Genomic DNA, 27132 nt, shown 5'->3' with positions numbered 1-27132 from the left:
ATGCTTAACAACACATCTCGCAGCAGCTGTTCAACAATCACTGTAAAGCTCGGCCTCTTGTGGCTTACTGCTTAATTACGCAGACCTACACTTGTAGAGGAACCGTCTCTCCACAGGCTTTTGCCATCATGCCGTACATTGCAGACAGCAGCTTAGACATGGGCCGGGATTAAATGAAAACTAATAATGTGAAATGAAAGGTTATCAAAGGGAGCCTAATGAAGTAATGTAAAACAGAAATGTTCTCTGAAGACACTGTAATCCTCCGCATTGACTGACTGATATTATGTACAATAAACCCCTCTAACCCACCCTCCCTCCTCCCACCCTCCACTCCATCTACTCCTCCTTTCCACTGCTGCAAATTAGAGACCTAATCAACATGCCTTATTAAGTGAGAGTGAGGCAGATTTAACTACAGCAAAATGAAAACACAAGTCTGCACTCTAGTGAGGGGGTAAATTTGTCATCTAATCATGAGAAATTTGCAGCGTCAGTGTGTCACTGAGGAAGAACTCTTTTGGCTCGATGCAGCAGTGATGTAAACGAATTTGAGTATATCATTCAGATATGAATGGTTTGATTTGTTTCCTTTCAGCCACTCTTCCTCTGAAACTCACAACTCAGAAAAAAAACACAGACATCAGTTGCACACTGATCATCACTGATTCATCACATTTAAATATGTTCTTCAGTATTAAAGCGATTCAAGGGATTGTAATCCATAGCAAGTACAGTGCAAACTGGTGCTACTGAAGTAGTAACTAAACATGTTTTGATTTTGCCAGAATGTGAACAAATAGGCTATAGACAAGACACACGAGCATAGATAGCATACTACTGACCCCCACTCAGTAAAAATCTAGTTTTTAACATGGTTCACATGTCCATATGTTGTTTTTTTATATGCTAGCAGAATCACCAGGAGAGAAATAAACAGTCAACGCCATGGCTCAGCATTTTCACTTTAACGACAGAGTACTGACAAACATCTCAAAAACTGAGATTTAGACTTCCAAGATTTTATGAATAACAAATTTCAGAAACCAACCTGTAAACTTGCAGTTTTCTGTGTCATTATTCTTCTTTGGAATTGGCTTCTGATATGGCTGAATTACTCTAAAATACAACTTGTGTGGTGTAGAATAGCTTTTCAGTGTTTGAGCAGAGTCACAAGTGAGCTGGTGTGCTGAGCTGCAGTGAATGGAGGAGGGCGGAGTGGAGAGAGAGGTTTCACAGATCCACACATTTTAAAGGAAGCAACAGTGTAGAATTACACCAAAGCCATTTTGAGGCAGGAAGCGATTATTTTCATGGAAAATAGCTCTAAAAAGTAACTGACACACTGAGGTGACTTTTTAGAGATAAAACTAAAACTAAGTGTAAAATAACATGATATTTTTCAGTGGTAGAAGCAATGTATATTTACTCGAGTACTGTATTCAAGGACAATTTATTTGATAACATTAACCACTACAAAACCTACAGTGTTGGAAAAAAGTTTTCCGACACCCCATGCATTTGTGAAATATTGCATAGAATCACTCTTAGGTCTTCAAGCACAATTTCTTTTAATACAGTCACAGCCATAATACTAAACAAATCCTAAAAAAGCTGAGCTGTAAAAACATAAGAAGAGCCATCATCAACACCACAGTTATTTTTCCATCAACCCTGAGGGCCTTGCACACCGCACAGTGAACACCGGCTGCCTACCAACACCCATCACCTGTGTTCCAACGGTGGAAGTCTGCAGGCCAACCTCCGACACTGCGCTGTGAGAGCTCTAACGGCAGAACTCGCTGTCTAGCGACCATGCGACAGGACAGACAGCCTGGATCTGTCGTGAGGAAGTTTCGCTCTAACCGCTGTGTTCCAGCCAACGGAGGTTCCGACCCGATCAGCGCTACACAAAGTAGGCAAAGCCGACGTCTTCTATCTGCTCCTGATGGGGTTGATGTGTAATAACTTAAAAATAGTCAAATTTATTCACTCATAAGCGCATCGATCGTAATCCAGATCATAGATTCACTGTGTTAGATAGTTCACTATATACCCTCCTTTCACCATAATCCTCGTCCTTTAGTCGGTTAATCTGATTCCACACATTCACCACACACACACACACACACACACACACACACACACACACACACACACACACACACACACACACACACACACACACACACACACACACACTATATTTTTCACTGTTTACAGCACACCTGTATTGTCTTAGTAGAATAGTTAGGGTCCGAGCACCAATTGGTACGAAGACCCTATTGGAATGCTATGGTTTATTGTTTTAATAATTATTAATAAATGCTTTGCATTTAGTGTTTTTCTTTGTGTGGGAACTGAGATCAATTTAATCAGAACTTCAGACTTTCAGATATCAGACCTATCAACTTCATTTTAATCAAAGATTTTGAGACTTAGTTTAAATTGATATTTTCCTCAGGCAAGCTGAGGATGGTGCCCCTAAATTAATGAGTGCAACTTACCTACATCAGCAGTTGGGCTACAAAGCTTATAACATGCAACAGAATGTTAAAGACTAACCCTTTTGGACTTGTAATATTTTACAAAAAGCAGTGTCAGTTTGGAATCACATTTCAGATGTAAGAAATGTCCAAAACATATTGGAACTTCTCACATGGTTCCATTTCAATAAAAGTTCTAATGATCCAGTATCTCACCACAAATCAAAAATTACAGTAAAAGTCCCAAAAACTAAAATCTGATTTGTGTATAAGAACACTGCTTTTGGTCTTTCCTATCTCTTTAATCATCTGATGACTACTCAGATTTATCAGCCGTCTCTGTATATGAGACTGTACATAAAGTAGTTCAGACTAGCTCCGTCTGCAGCAGCTACAACAGTAACATGCTTCTGTATTAATCATCTAATGATGTCATAAATAATAATATATCATTCAGAGGGACCAAACAGGTGTGTTTACTTTAATAATTCACCTATATTTTTGCTCCTAATACTCTTTACTTAATTTTACTTAAGTAAAATCTTTCATGTAGGGAATTTAACATTGGTGTACTGGTACTTTTGCTTCAGATAAGGATCTGAATACTCCTTCCATCACTGCTATTTTGTGTGTTTTGTTGGCAGCTACACGCAAGGAGAGTAAGTGGCAGGAGAAAACAATTTAACACAGAAAATGAAGCAATCTCGACAATTGCTACACAGCCATACAAATCTGAAAGCAGCGAAAGAAAAAGTCAGACATTTTTGTGGCATTATCAGATATAAACACAGCGAGTAGCTCGGTGTTTCTCTCTGCAGTGTAGTGAGTCTGAAGATTCACTGATGGATGAATTTTCTCCTCCACTACAGCTCATTACTGTAACATTATTTAAGCTGACTAGAAGATGACATTTTTTCTGGAAGCATGAACTATAAGTCTATAGGTATAGTGTATGAGTTCACAATAAAAACAAAGTTTAGCTTTTTCTTTATTAACTGTACTACAGCATATACACTGTGGAAAACTGGCTCAGTCCATCTTTTGTGCTGTTTTGGTAAAAGTCTTAAAATTTTTAGTTAGAATTTAAAACTGTTCAAAAACAGCTAACATCATGTCTTCATCTCTCTCTTTGATGTAACCTCTAAACTTCAGTAAGTGCTTTTAGACAAGCAATTTCATTACTGAATTGTGACAAGAGCCTAAAACACTAAAGAGACTAGGGAATAGGTTTATTCATACTGTCCCTTAATTCACAATAGCTTTTGCACAATCAGACCTCCTCATCTTTATTAATGACAAGGAAAACAGAATACTAATGGAAAAGAAAAAATCTACTGTTCCGGATACAATGTTTTAAGTTGAAAAACATTTATACAGAGTGGAGTGAGCTACAGCTCTGCAGAACCACTGCAAAAGCACTTCTTCAGACACACAATTAAATGAAAGTCAACAGAAATGATCCTTTCCATATCATTCATACTGCACAAAAATGTACTAAACAAAAATTTCAGTATCCTTAAATTTCTCTTCAGCACACATGTATTCAAATGCAGATTCATGGAATAGTAGTAGTAAATATACTGCAAATGAAGGGGAGGGCATTGTTCGTTTGAGTGAGGGCCATGGCTTTTCTTTTGAAAGCGACATGAACAAAAGACTAAAATCAGAAAGACACTCTGACTTCCAGGTTCTCTCACATTAGGCAGAGATCAAAGAGCCTAGTCCCTTTTTCAAATAGCCTGAAATTATCCAGTAACTGCAGTCATGCTGATGGTGACCATCACTTCTGTGCATTCAGGAACACAAACATCCGTTCAGCTCCTGCATGAGCCTGTCCCTAGGTGACTGTTTATTTTTGTTTTACCTCTTCTTCTCCTGCGCTCTCTCAGCTTTCCCTTCAGCATCATGCCAGTGGTTCTTGACAGAGCGCCACAAAGCCTTGACAACAGACCTCAAGCTGGAACAGCTTCCAATTTCCCCTTCAATCATGTCCTTTAAAATGTCTCTAATCTAGCCTCTGTAACAGTCAGAGAGCGATATACCAATGCAGATGCTCTAGGTTGCTCTTGTTTTCTTTCTCGGTTTCTCTTTATATTTGTTTGGCATGAGGCCTGTGGTGTCTTTTCCCAGCTTTAGCCCATTGTTTCGCTTTGGCTGAGTTAAAGAAGAGGCCCTGAGAGAGTCAAGCTGTGCCAGCTACAAGTGGCTCAATCCGAGCGGCTCGGCAGGGCCTGGCTGGTTCGGCTCAGCTCAGCCATGTCCAGGTCGTCTCCGGCGTACTTAATGCCACAGCAGAGGGGGATTTCAGAACTCTGTTTGTCTGAGGGATCCTCGTGAAGCCGCTGTGTACATAGTGGGTGACATGGCGTGGGCTGTGGGTTGAGGTGGATGGATATAGCTTTAGGAGAGCTTCTGTCTGATGTGAACCCAGCTTTGGGGAAATGTTTGTGTGATGTGACATTGCGGCATGCAGCTCAGCATGTGGGGGCTGTGAGGGTTGGCTAAAGGCCAGACACAGACGAACCCTGCTAGACAAGCGGAACATGCTCCCAGCAACATCTTCAGTCTGGTCCCAGCTGTGTGTGTCATACTTAATCCTGGAACCAAAGGGACGCATTACTGCATGCATAAGAAAATCATGATAATTCAGCCATTAAAATGCTGCAAGTCCTTATCTGTGTCATTCCCCCTGTTGCCTTGTTTATGTTTATCCAAAAACCGCGTGTCTGCTTATTAGGAACCACTTCTGCATACACAAGTAGTTTTCACTCTGTGGGCCACTTCATCTATTTCGCTTGCATTCCTTTAACTAATAGCTTTTGACACTGAGAGACTCAGAGGCATCTCACTTTCCCCTCACCAGTCCACACCTCTCCTTCTTTGTTGTGAGTTCATGGCTCGTTGATGGTATCTCACAGACTGCCAGGATCATAATACACAACACTGGAGTCAGTCTTTGACAGGGCATCAACAGGAATAGATATCTACTTCCTCTGTACACCCTGCATTCATACACTTTACCTCAATCACTATCTCTTCATCACTGGATCTGCAGGAGCTGCTATCCTCTCCTTCTCGAGACAACCAATGTGGTATCCATTTTCAACCTCTCTTTCACTCCCCCATCGCCCTCTCCATTTCCAATGTCCTCTTTCTCCTATTATCCCCTCTTTCACTTATCTCTCCATCAGGGTATCATCCTTTCAGCTCAAGTCTATAGGCACAGATATCCCCTCTGTTCCACCTTCCTCTCTCCTCCTCTTTCACTCTGTCCTTCAATAATCTCTTGAGTTCTATCATTCATTTCCATCTCCTACCCCTCTTACAGCATTTCAATGAGACAAAAATAAAGTTTTCTCCTGTAATAGGTCAGAGTGTGCACGATGCTGGCTTGACTTTGGAATCTTGAGGCATTTCCAAATAAATAACAGCAACTGATTGATTTGGTATCTGTATGGACTTGATATAGCTCCCTAAAATCTTTCTAAGGAGTTTATGGGTGAGAGTGGTTTTCCTGAAGGGAGGTTAGAATCTGGGTAGCAATGATTACATGGAATATCCAGCTGAGCCTCGTCAGCCTCTGGTTTATCAAAAGGCTTACAACTGTGAAGGGATAAGGAAATAAATGCCGTTGCACTGAAATTGAAGATATGCTGCTGTTCAGCAATAATCGTGTTGTCCAGAAAGCCGATCAATGTACTTTTTGCTTGACAAAATCCAAACTTCGGGCTGAGAGATTATCTTCACACTGAATTTGAAGATGACTTCAGATCAAAGACTCAATGTAGTTTAAAAATCGATAAAGGATTTGGGGCGTTTAACTTCCTGTGTTATAATTTAGTGTGTCTCATTTTTTCTCTCCCTCCCATGGTAGATTTCACTTTCAGTCTTAGAATACAGTTTACAGCTGCAGGAACTGCACAACAATATTTTAATAAAAACAGCCCTCAACTACGGATGTCAGAGATTAATCATTAACTGATTAATTGCCAATAATAATTTCATTAATTAAAAACATTGAAATCGATAAGACAAAGGACACATTAGCTGTAGAACCTGGTTGCACAACCAAATGGAGCATGTTACCATTTACTGTGATGGAAGACTACCACCAGTTTGTTGTGTTTAACACTGTGGTGACTTAAGGAGGCGGTCACTCAGCGTATGGACAAATCCATGTTACCGAACACAAGGGACCATGGAGACGTTAATGTTTGGATTCAAAACTAAATGAATAGTTTTGTGATCATTATTTTAGTTGTGTCGTATCTGAATTTTGATTGTTGTTTAAGGGAAAACAGTTTTTTGGTGTTTGTCTGGCCGAGAGCATTGTGGAGGTTTAACTAGCAATGGATCACCATGACAGAGACTTCTGTAGCAGTTAATGGGCTCGGCCAGTACCCATATGCAGAGAGCAACTTAATCTGGGGAATATTCCTATGATAGGATGGCATGGTGATGCAGTTGTGTCGCCTTAAAGCTTGAAGGTCTTGGGTTTGAATCTTGGCCTGAGTCTTTCTGTGTGGAGTTTGCATGTTATGTCCGTGCCTGCGTGGGTTCTCACCTAGTGTAAATGGTCTGATTATGCAGCCAACAGTAAGTGTCCATGTTTAGAAATAGCTATACTAGCAAACGGAGAACGTCCATCCATTCATTATCTACACAATGCTTAATCCTCATCAGGGTCATGGGGGGGATCCCAGCTGACTTAGGGTGAGGGCAGGGGACATCCTGGACAGGTCACCAGTCTATCATGGCACTACATATAGAGACAAACAATCACTCTCACATTCACACCTACAGACAATTTAGAATCATCAGTTAACCTCTGCATAATTTTGGACTGTGGGAGGAAGCCGGAGAACCTGGAGAAAACCCACGCATGCACAGGCAGAACATGCAAACTCCATGCAGAAAGATCCCATGCTCAGGCCAGGACGTGAACTGGGGATCTTCTAGCTGCAAGGCGATAGTGCTAACTACCGAGCCATTGTGCAGCCCCATATGGAGAAAGTCTAATGCATTTCATTCATTTTAATGATTAATTGATTACTGATTGTTAACTTTAAATTTTAAAAATTGTTTAAATTTCATTTCCAAACAGTGGAATTTTTCAAAGCTTAGGTTAGAACAGTTGTGGTAGTGCTAAAGCTAAGACATGCATGCACTGATGACAGAATATGTAAAGATAGAATCTCTGCTTGGTAACCATGACAATATCCACACAGGATGCATAAAACACACGTGCACACAGTACAGATATGTACTTCTCAAACTGTTATAGATAGTAACAGGGAAAATTGCAACCAGCACTAAAAAAAATACCAAACACTTCACTATTCTATCACTGCCGTGTTTTGCTGTGTAGAATTTTGTCACTTATCCTACCTCTGGTGCTTTCTTATTGCACTCACTTTATGATTGCATTTTCTCAGTTCCTCAGTCTCTGTTTAATTGAGTCTTTCATTCATTACATAATCATTCATGGGCGGATTGGCACTGGCTGGGAAAAGATGGTGATTTGGTTTAAAATACACCCATGCAAACGCTAACCACAAAGCTCCAGTTGTTTTCTAGGTTTGTAGGGGTGACTAGTGAACCCACAAAAAGAGCCCCTAAAAAAATGTAGGAATCTCACTATTTTTTGTGAAAATAATATTTGGAGCTGTGGACCAATGCGGCCTCTACACAATTTGGTGTGAAACTGGGCTGGCATAAAACAGTGATACAGAGCTGATCCAACTAATAACAAGCTACACTGTAAGGATAGAAACAAATTAACAGAACCTTAAGCTGTGAATAAGAAAGCTTATTACCGACTGAAAAATGTATCCAAATAATCCCTTACAGCGTTCACAAGCATCGCTGACTGATTGAACTTCAGTACTTTGTAGCCTCATCTTAAAAAAGAAAAAAAAAACAAACACATCTGTGCAATGGTGTCATATTCATTATAAGGAAAATGAAGTGATGATATGTGATCCTTAGTCAATATGAAATCATAATTATTCACGGCACTCCCATCAGCCAGGTGTGTTTTTAAAATTACCTTGTCGTGCACAGTGATACTTTCAGGATACTTTCAGGTTTCAGGAGACACTAAACTTAATAAGAAGTCTTAGATTTTATGGTATAGATCAGAGACTTGTGTTTTTTTTATATTACCAGTCCATCCAGGAGAGAATAATCAGCTAAGCCATCTCAGCAGTTAAGGTAAAATATGTTTCTCGATGTTGTCTTGCAGACTGCAATGAAGGTTATAGGTAGGAAAGGACACCATTCACTGCAGTCTTTACAAAACAGGTCTGTGCTTGGTGAGGCACAGAAAGTAGTGAATAATCCATCTTGCATCCTCCTCTGCTGACAAACAGCAGCATCTGAATGCTTACATCGACTGTTATGATGTAGAACAAACTATGTTTTATCATCTTAATTGTTTACACTGCACCTTTACCTGAAAATATATTTTAAATTTGGTTTGCTGTTAACTTTATTAACAACCTGACATCAGTCTTGCATATTTGTATGTGACTATGCGTGAATGTTTTCAGTGTTGTTTGTCTGTCAGCAAGATATACAAAAACTACCAGGGTGAATTTCATACAGCTTGGTGTGGAGGTAGATCAGGGCAAAAGAAGAAGCTATTAAATTTTGTTGCAGATTAAGATCACTCTCTTTAAAACTGTGAGATCGAGGTTGGAGAACTGTGGTCTCTTAAAATCCTTCTAGTTTTAAGTTGATCTGTTGATTGTATGAACTTCTGCACTTTTGTCACTTTGTGAACTTATCATGAGGATGCTGGAGGGGCTGTATAATATATCTTGATCTTGAGCACAGACCTTTGTTGCGACAAAGTCATACAAAATGACTGAAGGATGACAATGAACAAAAAATTACAGAGTGCACACACTATGAAGAGTACTAGTTTGTCCACAACATTGTCTAACATGAGCCGGATCAAGATTTTGGGAGTGATTCTGCTGAGACTAGAGTTAATACTCTATACATTATAAGTCTGCCCACCCCTAGCAGAAGCAAAGTTGAGAAGTTTTTATCTCTTGATGCATCATTAATGTAACACTTTACATTTTTTTTTGACATTTTTAGAATAACTGTTCCTGTACCTGCCTAATCTTTCACCTGTAGAGGTTGACTTTATGCAAGAAGGCAATTAAAAAGCTCAAGAAAATGTCTTTCTCTGACAGATTAAGAGACAAATCTTTGGAATATATATGCAAGTGCTGTAATACTTCAGTCAGGTCTCTAAAGTTTTATTCCTCAAATATTTTTTGGACTTCTCTCTGCCTTGTAGTTTGCTGACTTGGATTTGGTCACTGCAGTGGTACATTTCAGTCTCATGGCTTCACTAAATACAGTGGTAGAGGAGGCCAAAATACAACATTTTCCTGTTTTGTTAATTACTATGAAGCAGAGTGGTCAGTTTCTGCATTGTATCTTTTCTAGGAAAGAATACTCCTTTTAAACATCTCACCAAGAGCCTTATTTTTACGATAGACCAAAAGACGAACATGCTGGTGTTTTCTGTTTGGCATTTTTATATCATATAGTGTGCTTGGCACCAATGTGTGAGGAAAGGCACAAAGAGATAGTAGTTTCATTCAAATGAGGCAGCACAAAGCAAAGTGTTGGTATTTTGGTGAAAGCTGGATCACAGACGTGCTGAGAATAGACATGCGAGAACCAGGTTCTGTCAGCGAGTGCATGCTAAATCCCCGGGAGGAGCCAAAATTCCAGGAATAATGCTAATAACATAAATAAACAATTTTAGTTAACACTTGAAAATGAGGAGCTGTGATTTCAGAAAAGCTATCTGTGGGGAGTTCAAAATTAATGGCTGATACTTAGCATCTACAGGTGCTTTATACTGAAAAGATGAAAACCTTCTCCCTCCAGCTACTTTAATTAAATCTCATAAAACTGTCTGAAGGAAGCAGGGCAGATATGTGATAAATCTGCAGCCTCCAATCTGAAAAGTAGAGCACTGGGCAGAGCCATTGTGCGCAGTGATTCACTGTGTTTACATTGATTAAATCTTGTGCAAACAGAAGTAGGCTGCAGCAGAATAACCACACAGGCTTGTGCACACATCAGACAGCTCAGTTAGATGTTTGTCAGTGTGCCAGTTTATATGACATGCTTCGGATACACAGGGCACATGCGTTCACAGTAAAAAACTGAGAGACAATTAAAAGTTCACACTACTCTCATTACCAATTATTCTCCTCTTTCTTTCTTCCCATTTTTTCTCTCTTATCCAAAAACACAGGATTACCAGCAGGCAATATTCCCGTGTGTCATGGCCTCCTTTTTTTCGTCTGGCAAAAGTGGCATCTCATTTTTAATTCCTAAAATGTATTTTTAGCTGTGATATGATGTGATACAACAGAACTACAAATGTAGTTTTTCACTCATTCCAACATATAAGGAGTTTAAACAAATTATTGCTTCTTTAATTATTTATCACTATAGATATTTTACCAACAACAGTCGTTTCACTGCAGTAGATCACTAGAAAATATATCTAGGCAATATCACACAGTAAACATGACATAACTAACTTTCAGTATCTCTGCAGTTCCTCTTTAAATGCCACACCATCTGCCTTCGCCTGCAGATTTGTTGTGCCTTATTATATTCCCGTCAATAAACTCTGCATTGCTCAGACAACACTATTTTCTTGCTTTGAGAAACTCTCTTCTCTCCCTTTAGTGAGCTGTTTTCAAAATGCCACTCTGATTGCCACATCTGTTCAAAAGGTGCGAGAGCAGTAATGAGACCATCTGAGAAGTTGAATGTTTGCCGCCACAGCCCCGTGGTTTAGCTCTTTCCTCGCCGTTTCATGATTTTGATTATCTAAAGCTTCTCCCTGTCATCCAACAATATCTGTCTCTTCCAAGAGTCTCTTTGTTTTTTATCATGGCCGCATGTATTAAAAGTAACATTTTGATGTTTTGCGCTTCTTGTTTTCATGCTGAGACTTACATGAGAAGATTGATGCGACTCTGATGTCCGTATGCTACAGCCAGCAGGCAGCTAAAGAGCACAAAGATTGGAAAAAGAGCTAAACACAGCAGCTAGCCTCTCTCTGTCCAGTGGTCACAAATGCACCGTTTCCAACCTGGTCTCCAAAATTAGCCTCCTACACAGCTATACAGCATTCTCATTTACATTTGGAAAGAAAAAGAATTTAATTTCGAGAAATAGATTTTGTCGCCAAAGGGAAAGATCGTGACACAGCAGGAAAGGCTTCCAATTTTCGTACCATGTGGGATGATTATTATTAGACTTAGGACTTGAAGATACATGCTAGAAGCCTGGTTAAGTTTAGGCACCAAAACTACTCAACTAGAGTTGGGAAAATCTAATATATGATTAGTTGACTGAAAAGGAGTGACAGTGAAGAGATAAAGTAAATGGCAAAGATGTATTTATTGAAATAAATTAGTGATATGTGAGAAAATACGTTTCCCTCAAAATATAATTAACAGTGGAGTTTGGTGGCAAAGGGATGGACTTTTTGGGAGACAGGGTTGCGTTTTAAGTAGCAGGCAAATTTTGTGGTAATGTGCATGCTTTTACATGTTTTAAGACAAAGAAATGTTTTTATTACTTGGGGAAAACGAACCAAGTCCTTAATGATCTGTGGAGTGGATTTTCCTACCAGTTCCATCTGTACGTTCCTACATTTGGAACTTCTAGGCAAGAAAGCAAATTTTCCCAAATATCTGTGAATGCCTGGTCCTTGTGTAACATTTTGATCCCCGGGTTTTTCATGCATCTCACTGAATCCAGTATTGTGGCCTCACTGGACCAACACACTACACACTGACCTCTTGCTGTTAAGGTCATGAGATGCTGTGAAAATTTCTGAGCTGCAATGCAGCTGTCATCACAGTTTACTATAAAAGGGACGTTAACACCTCACTTTAGTGCAAGTAAAACTAATAAAGAACAGAAGACAAAATATCAAATGATCTGTAATAAAGTGAGAGAAACTGCTTTGATGACTAACATTTAGTGTCATGGTTTATCTCACAGATCATTTTTCAGTGATAGATGAAATATATTTCCAGTTGACGGCACATTGGTGCCCAGTTAATGGCTGGAATAGCACAACAATGTTATTATTCATAATAGCTGCATATTGAGAATAAATGGACATTCATTAGAGGTTCTACGACCTACACTATATCTTACAGTGGTATATGACAACAGTGTCTGGCTTAAATCTTCAGAATACGAGAAATTGTACTTTTAACTCTTTTAACTCTTGCTTTGCGTAGTATGTGTGAATTAAATATGACAATAAAAGACCATAAGGAAAAAAATCAAAGAAACATATTTTCTCTTTTGCAGTCTATTAACCTTCATGCTGAGAATAATGTCTCTAGTTCCAGGAGGAAATACATCAACCACAAGACGAGAAAAGACAATTGCTTTAACATCTGACACTGCTGTATTTATTGCTGTCTCAGAGAAGTGGTAAGAGTTAAGTTACATGCACTGTGGCCTCCTGCTCTAAATAGATGTGTTCTGCCCAGAGCCAGCTGTCAAGTTCACAAGGTTGCCTTTGTGCTGAAATAACACATTTGAAAAGCACCTGTACAGCTTAAGCTTATTATGCATGTTATGATTTCTTTTGTTAGTTTACATTACATTCGACTCCTTTCACACTCACATGCGTCTTTTAAAAAAAACAACATTTCAACAAGTCAATATTAAATTTTGAGGAGACATAAAACAAACCCTGCTAGCCATTGAAATTTAAGCAGTCAGGATTATCTCACAAGAGAAGATGAGTGAAGATATGAAATATTTAGCCATTACATGCTGTTAAAAATACCTTTTTACACTGCTGCACATCTTACAGATTGAGAAACACAACATGATTCATCTAGTTGAAATAGACCGGATTTTGTGCCCGTGTTTCTCATGCTTGTGGCAACAGCAATTGAAGCTATTCACATAAGCTTTAATGGATGTTTTCTTCTTTACATCTCTACATTTCTGTTCTGTGTTTGCCGCTCTGTCTCCTCGAAGGCACATCTCGGCTAAATCCGAATCTGAGAAAAACAGCACAACACAACACAACGGTAAAATATATCTCCCAAGCTGAGCTAGCTGCCTCTGGATAGACACAGTCTCTGTCCTCTGCCTCAGTCCCCCCCGGTCAAACAGTGTTAGGACATGTGTTGTTGAGTCTGTCTGCATTTAATTCACAGCTTACTGCTTTAATAGCTACAGCCCCCTGTTCTCTGCTGAACCCAGGGGGCATTCTACCACCTGAGTCACACTATAATAGCTTCTACTGAGATATAGCTGTTGAACTGCATCCTACAGATGAAGCTGGACGGACGGCCAGAAGTGGCACAGCAGAGGCAAGATGTTCATTTTCTCAACATGTGTCTTGTCGGCCCACCTCTGCCTCTGTGACATGGACACCATTAGTGACAAATACTGTTCAGAAACACTCACTAAATCCCAGGTCAGGTCCAAAGAAATCTGCTCTATCCCCCACTTCTGAATACAAAAGCATGCCCAAGCAGCAACATCGTCATGAAAGTCAAACTTCTACGGGTTTCAGCAGAGCACACAATGTTATTCTATGCATGTGTTTGAGCTATTTTGTTTGTGCAAAAGATGAAAAAAAAAAAGAAAATGTAAAAGAAGACAGAAGGCAATGGAGCGACGTTGGATTAGAGAGCCAAGAGAAATAAAATAAAAGGAGCCAGAGAAGAAAACATGTTTTTTTTCCAAGCGTGCAGCATGTGTGTGCCAAAAATTGTCCTTGAAAGAGAAGCTGCCATTTCAACCCATAAAAGTCAGCATGGTCTGTAATTAGGGCTGTGCAATACAGCTGAAAAGTCTCTCATGACAAAATGTTTCATTTCAGCTGATATTAAGAAGGACTGCTAATTTTTAAACAACCTGTTTTTTAAAGGCCAGGAAAAAAGTTTATTTGAATTCAACTAACTTACATGGAAATTAACCACTTTAAGAGATATCAAGGTAGTAAGTTTAACATATCAATGAAAAACATACCCAAATAAAAAAACACACATAAACAAAAAATAAACAAGGATACAGAAATGATCTCACCTTAATACATAATAAATAAATAAATCAAGTAAAAACCAAGCACAAGGAGGATAACCAGGAAATAGGTGCCACTGCATGGTAGGATTAAGGTTCTGAGTAGCTGATCAGGACCAGACTAGATCCTGTATTGGCCATCAGTTCTCCAACCAGAGTGCTGGGATCATCACTTAGGTTTCCAGACAGCAAAGCCTGTCTCACAGGGGTGCATGGGGGCCCTGGCAGCTGCAGACTAACACGCCTCAGGAGACCTGTGCAGCTGCCATGGGAAAACAATGGAGGATGAAGGGACTCCAGTATCAGGGGAGATGATAACTGGAAAAAGCCAGCGACGAAGTATGCTAGGGGGTTGGTCATATAACTGAATTGGGTTTTTTATGGGAGTTTACATCTCATTCACATTCATTTAAGTGAAACTGACTACTACTAACAATTTTTAAAAATCGTTTGGCCCAGGCCCATGTGCAATCTAAGTGTATACACGACTAAAAGTCTACATTCCGGTGGGCTCTGGGGAAAGGGGGAATTAATGAAGAATAAGATGCAACAGGAAAAGTTATAGGACCAGTTGGTGTCAGACTTCATCTATGGACCACAGGTGCCTGCACAAAAATCTGGAGGCCGATGAGACCTTTCATAGAATAAGTGAACATTTTGACATGCTGTTGGCACCAGAAGAAACATCAGAAGGTTTCATCCTCGCAGTAAACACCTCATGAATACCTGTATAAAATTTCATGGCAATCCATCCCATAGTTAGCTAGATGGCTTTCTGCCAAGTGTATGAGTGTAAAACTGAGAAGATAAATGTGATTCAGTGATATTCTGGTGTTTGAGAAAAGAAAAGATATTTCTGAAATTTGACTTTGATAATGAGCTGCTAAGCTCATCCTGTAGCAGTATTAAACAGGATTTTTGCATTTATCTGCAAAATTATTTCTGAAAAAAGGATTAAAGATTGCAATTAGAGAAGTCATTATTTTTCCACATTACAAAAATCCTAACACAATTTCTCTTAAAGTATTGGAAAGCCATAAAGTCACTGTCAGTATTGCTAATGGCTATTATTTTTTTTCCATTTTGATTTCAAAGCCCATTACAATTTAACTGAACAACACAAACAAATATGTAATGTAGTGAAGTCTGAAAATAATGGCAGCCAGCATTATAGGGGAGTCATTTTACATCCCTGCTCATTCAGTGATTGAATAGATGGATGTGGAATCGCTTCTGAAAAAAAAAGGACATCTCCACTGTGCACAAATGGATGGTGTGTTAAGAAATGACATTTTCAATATTTGAAGGTATTTACTGCTTTCAGAGGGAGGCTGTTGGAGTGTGTAGTCACATCCAAGTGTGGGCTGTCAAAGATGGCCAGGTTTGGTGTTCTTACAAATCTACTGATACTGGCATTAATTTGGGAACATTTTGTACTCTACTTGCTTTTCCGTTGAGGCCTTATCCAATAAAGTATCTGTAAGACTTTGCAGATATTTTTATGTCATGCCAGAGGGCCACTGCTTCACGCCTATTTTGTAGTTTATCTTCTTGCATACTGAAACACTAAACTTCTCCAATTAGTTTCCTCTTCTCTGAGTGTAATTACAGAGTTAATAACAATAACAAAACGAAATATCCTGATTATAGAGGCCTTGTGAGAAATTGTGGCAACTGACCAATAGAGCAGCTTCTGTGCTGTTACAGTATTTAAGTAAATCTGCAACAATTAATGTATTGGTTGTCACCTATTAATGTAATAGCCAAGTATTTTAATAATGGATTAGTCAGCTTTGATAATTTATAAGACAAAAAAAGTCAAAAGTCTTTGGTTCTACCTTCTTAAATTTGAGTATTTTCTTGGTTAAAAAAACTGTCACTGATTCCTACATTCATACATCCAGCAGATGTGGAGTTAGAATAGCACTTAGTGTCATGTTTCTGACCATCTGGTGAATTTACTCTTGTGCATTTCTGTTTTTGGTCTCCTAAAAATATCTGACTTCGTCCATCTATTGTTCAGTGTCGGGCAAGATTTTTTCTTAGTTTTTTTTTCTGAAAATAGCTGCCTACTGTAGCAGAAAATGTCACAATGAAAAAAAGGCTAAAAAAAACAAAGAAAGATGGTACTGATGCAACAAACCTCTTAAAAGATCTAAGAGGAAGTGCAGATCTGGGTGATACTTTTGGTACATGTGTAACACATTCAGAGGTCCTACGGTATTGTTGGGTGGAAAAAATTGTAAAAATCCACAGAAAATCTGTAAGATCTATAAATTGCAAAGTGTTTTTGAGGTTAACACTTTGTCAAAAAATATTTTTTAAAAAATCAAGTATGTCATCAGATTGGCCACAAACGAATAACATACACACTACACTATGTGTGAGACATCAAGGTGCAAAGGAACGTTTTAAATGGAATCTGCTCCAGAGGAATTCAAATCAGAGACAGAATCAACCACAGATGACGATGTTTGTGTGTCCCACATCAGATGCCCCGACAAATAAAGGCTGAAGTCATGCTGTGCAACTTCAGAGCACAACATAATCTGAGGTTGAGGCTGTAGCCGACCATCTGACTGAACTTTTACCACACATGTTGAAGAAAGTTTTTTCAGAATCTGATTTTATCTACATGCCCATATGCAATTTAAATAGGCAAAAAGTCATATCATTTTCACACATTACACATAAAGGACTTATCCAGAAACCAACCCTATTATAGTTCAGTTTCCTCCAGCAGCTTGCATTGTGAATGTTGCTAGGAGATGGGACAATGCATACAGTTTAAGAGTAAAAGCTCTAAACTTGTGTGTTTGTGGAGGCAGTTTCTCACAGTCTCTCCACATGACTGTTTTTCTGCCTTCATTAGATTTAAACTTTGCAAGAACAGCCTGCCTATCTGTACCACAGTCACCTCAGCTTTGAGCACTGGTGCTATAACAACGGTCTGAAGTGTTGATAGACAGAAAACAGCTCTCAGAATAGCATACACAGAACTTAGTGAGAACTTTTACAGCATAACAATTCATCTCAGTATTGAGGTGCATTCATGTGGGGAAAAACAACTCGCTAACTTATCCATTTCTGGGCTTTTTTTTTTTTGGCAAAAGTTAAGATTATACAGACTAATAAAACTCTTAAAATCCAGAAGCATCCTCCTGCATCTTTTATGCAACTTGTAGTTAGAAGGACATATTCTAAGACACTTCACACTTTAGTTTTATTTTCTCTTTCCCCAATCTTCTCCCATCTGTACACCTCCTTCCTTGTGTGGGTCCCACTGGAAACTGATATGAACGGTGATAAGGAGCCAGATGGGAGCAGAGCTATGAATCCCGACTAGAGGCAGTAAAAATTTAAAGGTCCACTGTTAACTCTGAGAGGAGATATCGCCTGGTGTTGTGTGTTAAGCGAAGCATCAACACTTGCACTAATGGCAGCAAAAGAAGGCTCATAAATATTTTTCCCTCATTCTGACCTGACAAAACAAACAACCAAATAAATAAATAATTGTAGCTAGCACCTTGATGTTTAGCAGACATGGACGCGATGGAATCACACAACAAACCCAACTTTTCACAACGTATGCTTTAGAATCACGCTATTTAATTACAATGCAAATGCATTATAGTGAAAAGAAAAGAAATTCACTTTGTGTATAACTGCTATTCAATTTGCTGTACAAACAAAAGGGAGTTCATAAGATATTTAATACCCACTGTGAGATGACGCAACAGAAACAGACAAAAGTATTAGAAAAAAGGAAAATTTTCTCTTTGTGGTCTGAATGGATTCATTCTGAAGTTGAAACAACAACTATGTTTCAGCAAGTTGCATCAGTAAAAGGCACCGTTCAGAGTTCAAAGTCTCATCCTAAAATTGAACAATTTGGTGCCGTTCGTGGTCTTACACTTGTCACTTCCGTTTAAATCAAATGTGACACACAGAATGCACCAAAGAAATGAGGCAAGTATATTTACAGGGTTGGATGTAGCCGTCGGCATTGTCACAAAGCCCCAATAGCAAAGTTCATTCGTAAGACTTCAGTCCTTCAGAAATATGAGTGATATCTTCATAACTTAAAATGACAGGGAAAGGCTTAACAGGAGAAAGAATTCAGTTCCAGTTGTTAATTTGTTTATCTATATCATGTATGTATTTATTGAATGAGTGTGAACTGTACCTGTCCCGAGGTCAGTGTGCTCCTGAGACATGTGCTGGCTCTGGTGCACCCATTCACCGTTGCACTTGAAGAAGATCTGCAGTGCGGGCCGAGCTTGACACCGGAGCTTGATGGGGTTACTCTTGACAATGTAGGCGTCGACGGGCTCCTCCAAAAAGTGGGGCAGGGTCCCAGACTGGCCATGCTGCAGGGCTTCACCTCGAGGACCTTGGAGAATAAAATAATCATAAAGTCAGAATAAAACAGATGAGAAAAAATTTGCATTAATTGCTGACAGCAGTAAAGTGGATCAAAACCATATCAGATTTATTCCCTGTCAGTCAAACTGCCCAGTCGACTGCAAACCACACAAAACCACTTCAAACGCTTCTCCATCTTCCCCAGGTTTCCATCTCTCAGTCTCTCCTCCCCCTCACCTTTAGCAGCCTTTACTCCCTCAAACATGTTATTTTGGAGCACAATAACACGACAGCAGAACATCAGCACATCCCCACAGTCCATTCTCTGCCACAGAATCACAACACAGCAACTCACACTGAGTTTACTGTACAACAAATCCTCCTGAGCATCATTGTGTTTAATATTTAAGAACACAGCAGAGTACTCTTGATGTTTTGCAAATCTGAAAAGTATTTATGATACAAAAAAATAACAGCGTTGTTTAATTTTTAATCATTTCTGCCATTAGTATTATTGTTTTCCAACTTTTTTTATTTTCTGACAGGTGAGATGTTTAACTCTCTCTGGAAATAACGTGCTTTGGGGAAGAGTTATCTCAACACAGTTCATGTTTCTTCTTGGAACAAAGCCAACGTGGAAATATGGCTTTGTTAGAAACTGAGAAATCCCAATTTTATGGGAGTTTCCAGAGTACAATTCTCTGGAGGTGTGGATGAGCAGCAGGAGAGGAGCTGAAACTATTTGACAACTAGTGTTTCATTGAGAGGTGAAACAACCATTTCACCTCTCAATGAAAGTCTTTCAAAGAGCAAACAGAATTTACAGGTCGTCAAAACAAAACAGAACAATGTAGCTGAGGATCCAACCATCCATTATCTATACACCTCTTAATCCTCATTAGGGTGATGACTTAGGGTGAAGGCAGGGGACAAGTCATAGCTTAGGATAAATTCCTGAAACAAATGAGAATAAAAATGGAACAAAATATACACATCCTCCTGCTGATCAAGAAGCTCCACAATACTCCTGTAAGTGCTACTTTGATGTCAGATGTTGGCACTAAAGGCATCTAATTCAGCTGAAGAATGCACTGACAACACACTGGCAACACATTAACAGGCATTGCTGCCTTCTTCCTCTGCCCGTCTGAGGTGTGTTCCAGTCGGCACACGTTTTGCTACTTCTGAGGCCCACAAGTGTAATTACACTCTCACTAATCCTCTAGTTTGCTGGAACCTCTTTCATGCACGTGTGAAAGGTTTAGTGAGGCAAACCATCCCGCTGCCTCCACCTCCCGATCCCAACTCCCCACTGCACACTGCATGTTTCTCCACAGTAATGGGTGTACCTCTGCAAAACCCCCATCAGGATTAGCGAACCCACTCTCTCTTTTTCTCTCCCCCCACCTTCTCTCTAGCTAATCTAATCCTCCTACCTTTCCTGCCGGATGTCTCCTGATCGGGGGAAATAGATAAAAGAGCCTGTGCGATTCCCTGGCTGTGAAAATCACAGCACCTGCTCAGTGTTCCTCTCCCCTCCCTGTGACACATTCACATTCTCTCCCTCGTTCCTGGAACTGAGGCTGAACAAAGAGACATGCTTTTAATTTCAAAATGACTTGCCCCAGGCAAGCTTTTCTTGTACAGAGTGCTCCAATTTGTATTGCGCGCGGCGCATTGACATGGCGTGTTTGTGTTTGGATAGATGCAAAACATAGACGTGAGTGCGCATCCAGACAATGATGGATGGGAGCAAGAATACACAAACGCATAGCTGTCAAACTAAGCCACGGCCCTCCAAGTAATGAGTCATTTGTTAATAGATCACGTATTATTCAAATGCTTACCAACATGACCGTTTAATGCAGCTGCAACTAATACCTGAAACACCAATATCAACATTAGAAAGGCTTTATTTCAGAGTTAGTGGTCTGGTTACTATTCAGATTTATTTATTTAGCAGGTGGGATCATATTGCAGCAGGCGGGTTAAAAGAGACACGTGGAAGGAAACTCTGGCATGTTTTAACCTCCAGCTGTTGTTGGGACATGTGGCTCAAAGGGGAAAACAGGCACTTAATGGTCGCTTGGATTGGCGCGACATCGCAAAATAGCTGGAAATAGATCACGAAGTGCATCAGCGAGCGATGACTATACTGTAGGACGCCCCTATGGCTCAGCAGCTTGTAGTAAGTACAGCTCATGACGTTTCATGAGATGTGGCTGCAGAATGTGATGCTGTTTGACATTCTGACAATATTCACTCATTTCCATCTTGTGGCGGGTGCAGAGCTGTTATTGCTTTATCTGCATGTTCCCACTGAAGGGCAGAAGACCAACATCTCCCCTCAATGTACTTCGCCGCTGTCATTCAGGAGGCCGCTGTGCCCTGTGCTTCACACTTTTCACAGTGATCTACAACCAATGCTTCAGCCTGGCAATAACACATAAGGGGCACAGACACATCTAGCCCCCTCTGAGAGGAAAACAAGATATCACTGCCAAAGGGCTGAGTGATGGCTCTATCAGACAACCTCTTTTTCTCTCTCTGCCTCTCTGTCTGCCTCGCGCCCAAACTTTTTTTATTGGAAACAGTCTGCTAATGCTGCATCCTATAAGAAACGTGGCAAATCTTTTAATTTCCTCAAGTACGGCAAACACTCCATCTCCTCACATGAAAAATTAAAAGCGGTGGGTAAGTGTAGTCTCTTATGTCAGTTCAATGTATTGGTAGCTTTTAGTAAAAATCTAAAAGAAAAAGGGGAGAAAAGAGCCTCAGAGCTGACTGGACTAATTTGGTAAAGCCTTCGGGTAGTAGCGCTAGCTGTTTCACAAACACAATGACGACTGCTGCTCCAGCACTTTCATAGTGAATTGGAGAGACTTCAAGCAGCAGCCAGGTTGATGTCTGCCCGATTCTCCTCCACATTCAATACACTGCATCTTCAGACCCTGCCAGACAAACTGCTGCTCTGTTTCCATCTCAAACACTGATGGATAACTGACTTCTTGACACAGATCGCAAAGGATCAGGTAGTTATTCTAACCGCTCTCGCACAAACACAGAGCGCCAACAGGGACATGTCTTCTTCCTGCAGCTTTTTGTTCAAAATCTACGCCAACCACCCATGTCATGAAATGTGTAGATTACACGGAGTTCAGACTGGAGATCATGGCCAAGTTGTTGTGTCGCCTCTTCTTCTTTATTTGTTCTTGCCTTCCAGTAACCTCGCCTGCTGTGTCAGACCCTGTCACTCCCACTTGCCCTGCAGTTACCTCGGTATCCTCGCTATCTGCATCACCTGACCTTCCCGCCCACCTTCACACCTGATGCTCAGTCTGTTATTACCTCCTCAGCATATATATCGCCATTTTACAGTTTGCAGATTGCCTTCTTACTCCAGTAGTCTTACCATTCCAGTCTGTTATCCTAGTTTTTTTTTTCTCACTTTCGTGCCTGATTCTTGCCTAAATCTGATTTTTGTTTGTCCACTCCCTGTCTCTTTTGTCAGCTCCTCTGCCTGCCGGTTACAGTCCCTCCCTGATTCAAGTAAAGTCTTTTTTGATTTATACCTTTGAGTCCTGTCCCCTGAGTCTGAAACATTACACAAGTACTGGCTCAGTTCATCCAGTGATGCAATAACCCATCTCTCTGGATCACAATCTTAAAATAAAAGTGAAATTCTTGTGTTTTCACAAGACAACAGGCAGTAAAGAGTGTCATAAACATCTACCGACTCCGTTTAACAAAAACTATGTTCTGATCAAACTAAACTGATGTCTCAGTTACTTTTTGAAGAAAATTTAGTTTCTGCAAAAACTTGCTTGTTTGTTAGTCTAACATGTAAACACCAATCTCCTGGCTTAAAGTCCTGTTTCTGACTTTATACAGACTTTGTGGCTACTTCAGCCTGGAAGTTTTTCATACTAGGTCACAGTCATACCTTTCAGGGAAAAATATGTCTTTCAAAATGTACATGAGAATGCAGTTTAGCTGTGTGGGAGCGTATATTTGTGAAAGACAAAAACAACAGCAGCCTGCAAAGAATCTCACATGCATCCAGGGCTGTTGAAGAAACCAAGAGGAACAAAACAGTTTCTTGGGTACAGTCTTTGACAGAAAGCTCTCGGATATAAGAAAGAGACTGCTGTTAATAAGACAGTTTAAGTCCATCATCACCACTTTCTCTCCGTCAGTCAGGACAACCTCTGCTCTCCAAGCCAAAGGCCAACACCAACTGTATGAAACCACAATCCACACATGGCAAAATATCACAACAGCAAGCGTCACAGCAGATGACACAAGTCACATCCTACACAAAGAGTTGGAATCACAAATGGGAAGCAATTCCTCTTCCTGGTACGCAGAACTGAGTGCAGGAAGATCCTTTTTGTTACGGTGCCTGTAGCCTTCTGAACCTCAATCCCCAGAGTTTGCTCCACTACAGGAAGTCAGTGCAATATCTCCTGAACACACAAACTCCTTGCATGCTTGACATACTTAAAACAAGTTCAACGTGACATCTTTCTGGCAATTTGTGCAAAAACAGTTTGTCCAGCTGAGTATTGATTTTTGTAAAAGACCTAGTTCGCCCACCTCATAGGGTTGTAAGGTTGTTCAAGATTTTAAATGTACAGTTGTTTTTTTTTTTTAATTATTTTGGTCACCTTGAAAAGTACACCTGGCACTTTTTAATTATTTTATACTGAATTAAATTAAATTTACAGGATGATACGGGGCCAAATAAACAGATCTTTTGTCTTAATCCATCCTGCAAAAACATGTTTGCTTCACTCTGAAAGAGTTTTAATGGATATGAATGAACTTCCATTTGCAGTTTCTGTAACGACAACATCACCGCTTTCTACACTTTGAAGGTTTTTAATGCAAGTTTACTCACTTGTGTCCCTTTTGTGCCTGCCACTTCTCTTGCTTCATGAATAATGTTCACTGAAGCGGACTGAATTCAACTGGTTTCTGTTGCGGTGGCACATGTGTGATCTGTGATTTGAAACCTCCAACAGGTGTGAGGCACCAAACGCGCAACTGTACAGTATATAAATTACCTGCAATGGTCGCAGAGCAAAAATGTGTTTGTCTGTGTATGTGTAAGTGAGAAAAACCGAAAGAGCAAGAGAATGTACGACTTTAATAAAATGCAACATTGCCTTAATGTGTTGTCCAATAATCAGTGGCTCGAAGCCTAAAACAGCTGATAGTACATCTCAATTTCTGAATTATTCTTGGATATGAGTAACTGACCCTCCTTTAATATCCTACAAATGCTGCAGTGCTAACATAATAAAGGCTGAAACATATCTTGCTTCTCCAATTTTATTTTTATTTAGCCTGAGAAACCAAACAAATCATAACACAAACTGAAGAGAAGCATATGAAAGTTTTGCTTAAACCCACTACACAGAATTCAGTATTAATAAATAGGAAGCAGCTGCTTAGCGGTAAGTTAACAAACAAATTTAATTAATGCTTAGTTTGTTAATTAAAAGCCAGTGGCATAATTATTTGGTAATTATTTCCCCATGTTGACATTTCAGTAACAGGTTTGCGAAATAAGGTGCTTAGTTTGTTGCTGAACGGGAGGCAACTCTATGGATTTACTGCTATGTGTCTTTGTGTAAACACTGACTTTGAGGCTAATGTGTCTGTGTAAATACATGAATAAATACAGCTTGGCAATGGTCAACGCTGCATTAATTATATATGCCTAGTGTGAGGTGTCTTCATCGGAAGTATTGACGCAAATTCAGCAGCAGATGGATGGTCTAGCTTGAGGATCAGAGGTGAAGCTAGCAGAGGAGATGGGGGTGGAAGGAGATTTGTGAAGCAGATGATAGGTGGGTGTTGAAGATAGTGAGAAGCACTGGGGGAGCATCTGTTGAGATCAACCGAGTGCACGGCAGGAAGACAAAAAAAAATGTTCAGCATTTTCAAGAAGTGCTTATAAACCAAGAGTTCGAAAAAAAATGCACTTCTTTATGGCTTGTCAGCCAAATCTGGCCCACTGGTGGGTCACAACCTTTGCAGTGCACAGCCCCTACATCCACACCCTCTGTGTCTGCAGAGGTTTTCGAATGACAGCTACACCACAGGAGAAAGACAGAAAGGCAAAGATGGCGTATCTTGATCTCCCAACACAAAAGCAAATGGGACGTGAAAGGCGGCAACATGTGAAATCCTGATCATGCGTACTGTTTTCAGACACTACGCACAATTCAACTGCATCAAAACACACCAACCTACGGCATGAGGTGTCCCGCTGACAGTCTGACAGGGAAGGAACTGCTTAGCAGCCATGTGTTATGCACACCAGGTGGATGCACACGAATGCCCCACTGTCTATTTGAAATGCAGGTAGGCTGCTGGCATACACCAACATCATGCCAAACTAAAGTTGGATTAAGTTCAAGGTGGCGGCCGGGAAATAGCCAAATTTTATACCATTATTTAAAATCACATCTGTTTCCTTCCTCGCTCTTCTCCTCCGTGTCCCCAGGCAAGTCTCACAGTGACTTCAGTCAGACTGCAGAAGTGCCTGGAGCTCTAAATCTACTCTCTAACTTGTAATTTCTTCGCAATGGGAGCCACACAAGCAATGCATTTCTGCTCTGCCTCTTAGAGTCTTAAAAACAGCATGGCCTCAACAGAAAGAGATGCCAGAGCGCTTTGTTCAAATATTAATGCAAACCTCTCATCTGTCATCTCTGGACACAACACACTCACACAACTCAGATATTGTGCACACCACAACCGAAACACTCCCTGGCAAACACAGTTTACCTCACACGCACGCCAGATGTTGTCCAATCAAATCAAGAACAGACAAGTGTTGACTCTTTACTCTTATTGACTGCTTTACACTCAGAAGACCATGTGTTTTTTTAGGCACCACGTTTCCTGTAGTGTTTATGAACAAAGCAGGAAAAAATGTGGTTGTTTCTCTTCATCAGCAATCACACGCAACATTACACTCTCACATGGGAACTGTTCAGCATGACCAGGCTCTTATCTGCTGGACAGCAGCTCCATCAGAGCAGTGGGGGGTTCACAGCCTTGTGACACTTCGATGGTGGACAATAACAGATGGGCAAGCACTACACACCTCTCCATCAAAATTTACCCTGCACAGACTCAGATCAGGCTGTAGCTCTGGTGGACTTGACTTGATGACAACAGGCTGTCAAAGCACAAAAATACAAAGAATCTGAAAGAGATTTTTGGTTACATTCTATTTTGGGTGTAGTAATAATAATGCTACATTTAGTGCAAAATATCTGCAGGTTTAACTAAAAAAACAGGTAATCAAGGATATAATTTCAACAAAGCTCTCACTATTACTATAGTTGATCTGGAGTCAAACTACTGATATGCTCATTTAAGTCAGTCTCAGTTTTTTTTCTCCCCTGAAGCTTTTTTCCTTGGCGGAGGTTGAAGCAGAGTCTAGAGGAAGAGTGAAAACCACTGTACTTCCATCTCCTGTGCATTTAATATGTGTTTTCACTCACAGTGTTTTTTCAAACATGGCATGATCTACTCTAAAGTATCAGTTCTCTATCAAAGAGATTTTCTGGCGTCTTGGTATTTATTGGACAGTTGACAGTATAAAAGCAGACATAAAACAGACTGAGGAATATGACATGTGCCAAAGGACACTATATGGTGTATGATTTTATCATTTGACTACTGGGAATGCTCTCGTAAATCTGTTTTTGAAGGTACAATCAGCGATTCCAATCGAATCCAGTTTTTGTCATTCAGTGAGTATCTGCTCACAGTCCGCTGGCTGGCTGTTCTGTGTGTGCTGTAATAAAAGCCAGTCTTCTCACACAGCCCTGGTTCTGTAAATTGGAGGCAAACAACATGGCTTATACCGATCCACAACACTATTAAGCCCTTTTCAGATGTGGATACGTAACATTGCTGGCTTCATCAACCTGTTCAAGTGAAAACGTCCCATCATTCAGACATTTATAATGTTCCTCATGGCTTCATTCAGACATATCCACCATAATGATAGAGAGAGCTACAGTAAGTTTGCGGTATTCGTCACACATGCAAGATTACACAGCACTTCAAGTAATGTATAATGAATGATAATGCAATAATAAATTAAGGAGTAGATCTGAGCTAACAGCAAGCTTATCAAATT

General features: G+C 40.0%; 1 protein-coding gene across 1 annotated transcript in view; it reads right to left on the bottom strand.

Moving 5' to 3' along the window:
• The window catches only part of LOC111566186 (netrin receptor UNC5D), a 195974-nt gene that overhangs the window by 67402 nt on the left and 101440 nt on the right, over positions 1-27132 (bottom strand). The window contains exon 2 of the mRNA XM_023266654.3: positions 18787-18993. Coding sequence (XP_023122422.2) covers positions 18787-18993 — 207 coding nt within the window. The remainder of the gene's footprint in view (positions 1-18786; positions 18994-27132) is intronic.

The sequence above is a fragment of the Amphiprion ocellaris genome, chromosome 17, assembly GCF_022539595.1.
Source record: "Amphiprion ocellaris isolate individual 3 ecotype Okinawa chromosome 17, ASM2253959v1, whole genome shotgun sequence".
Lineage (NCBI taxonomy): Eukaryota > Metazoa > Chordata > Actinopteri > Pomacentridae > Amphiprion > Amphiprion ocellaris.
This window is presented reverse-complemented; position numbering and strand designations above follow the sequence as displayed.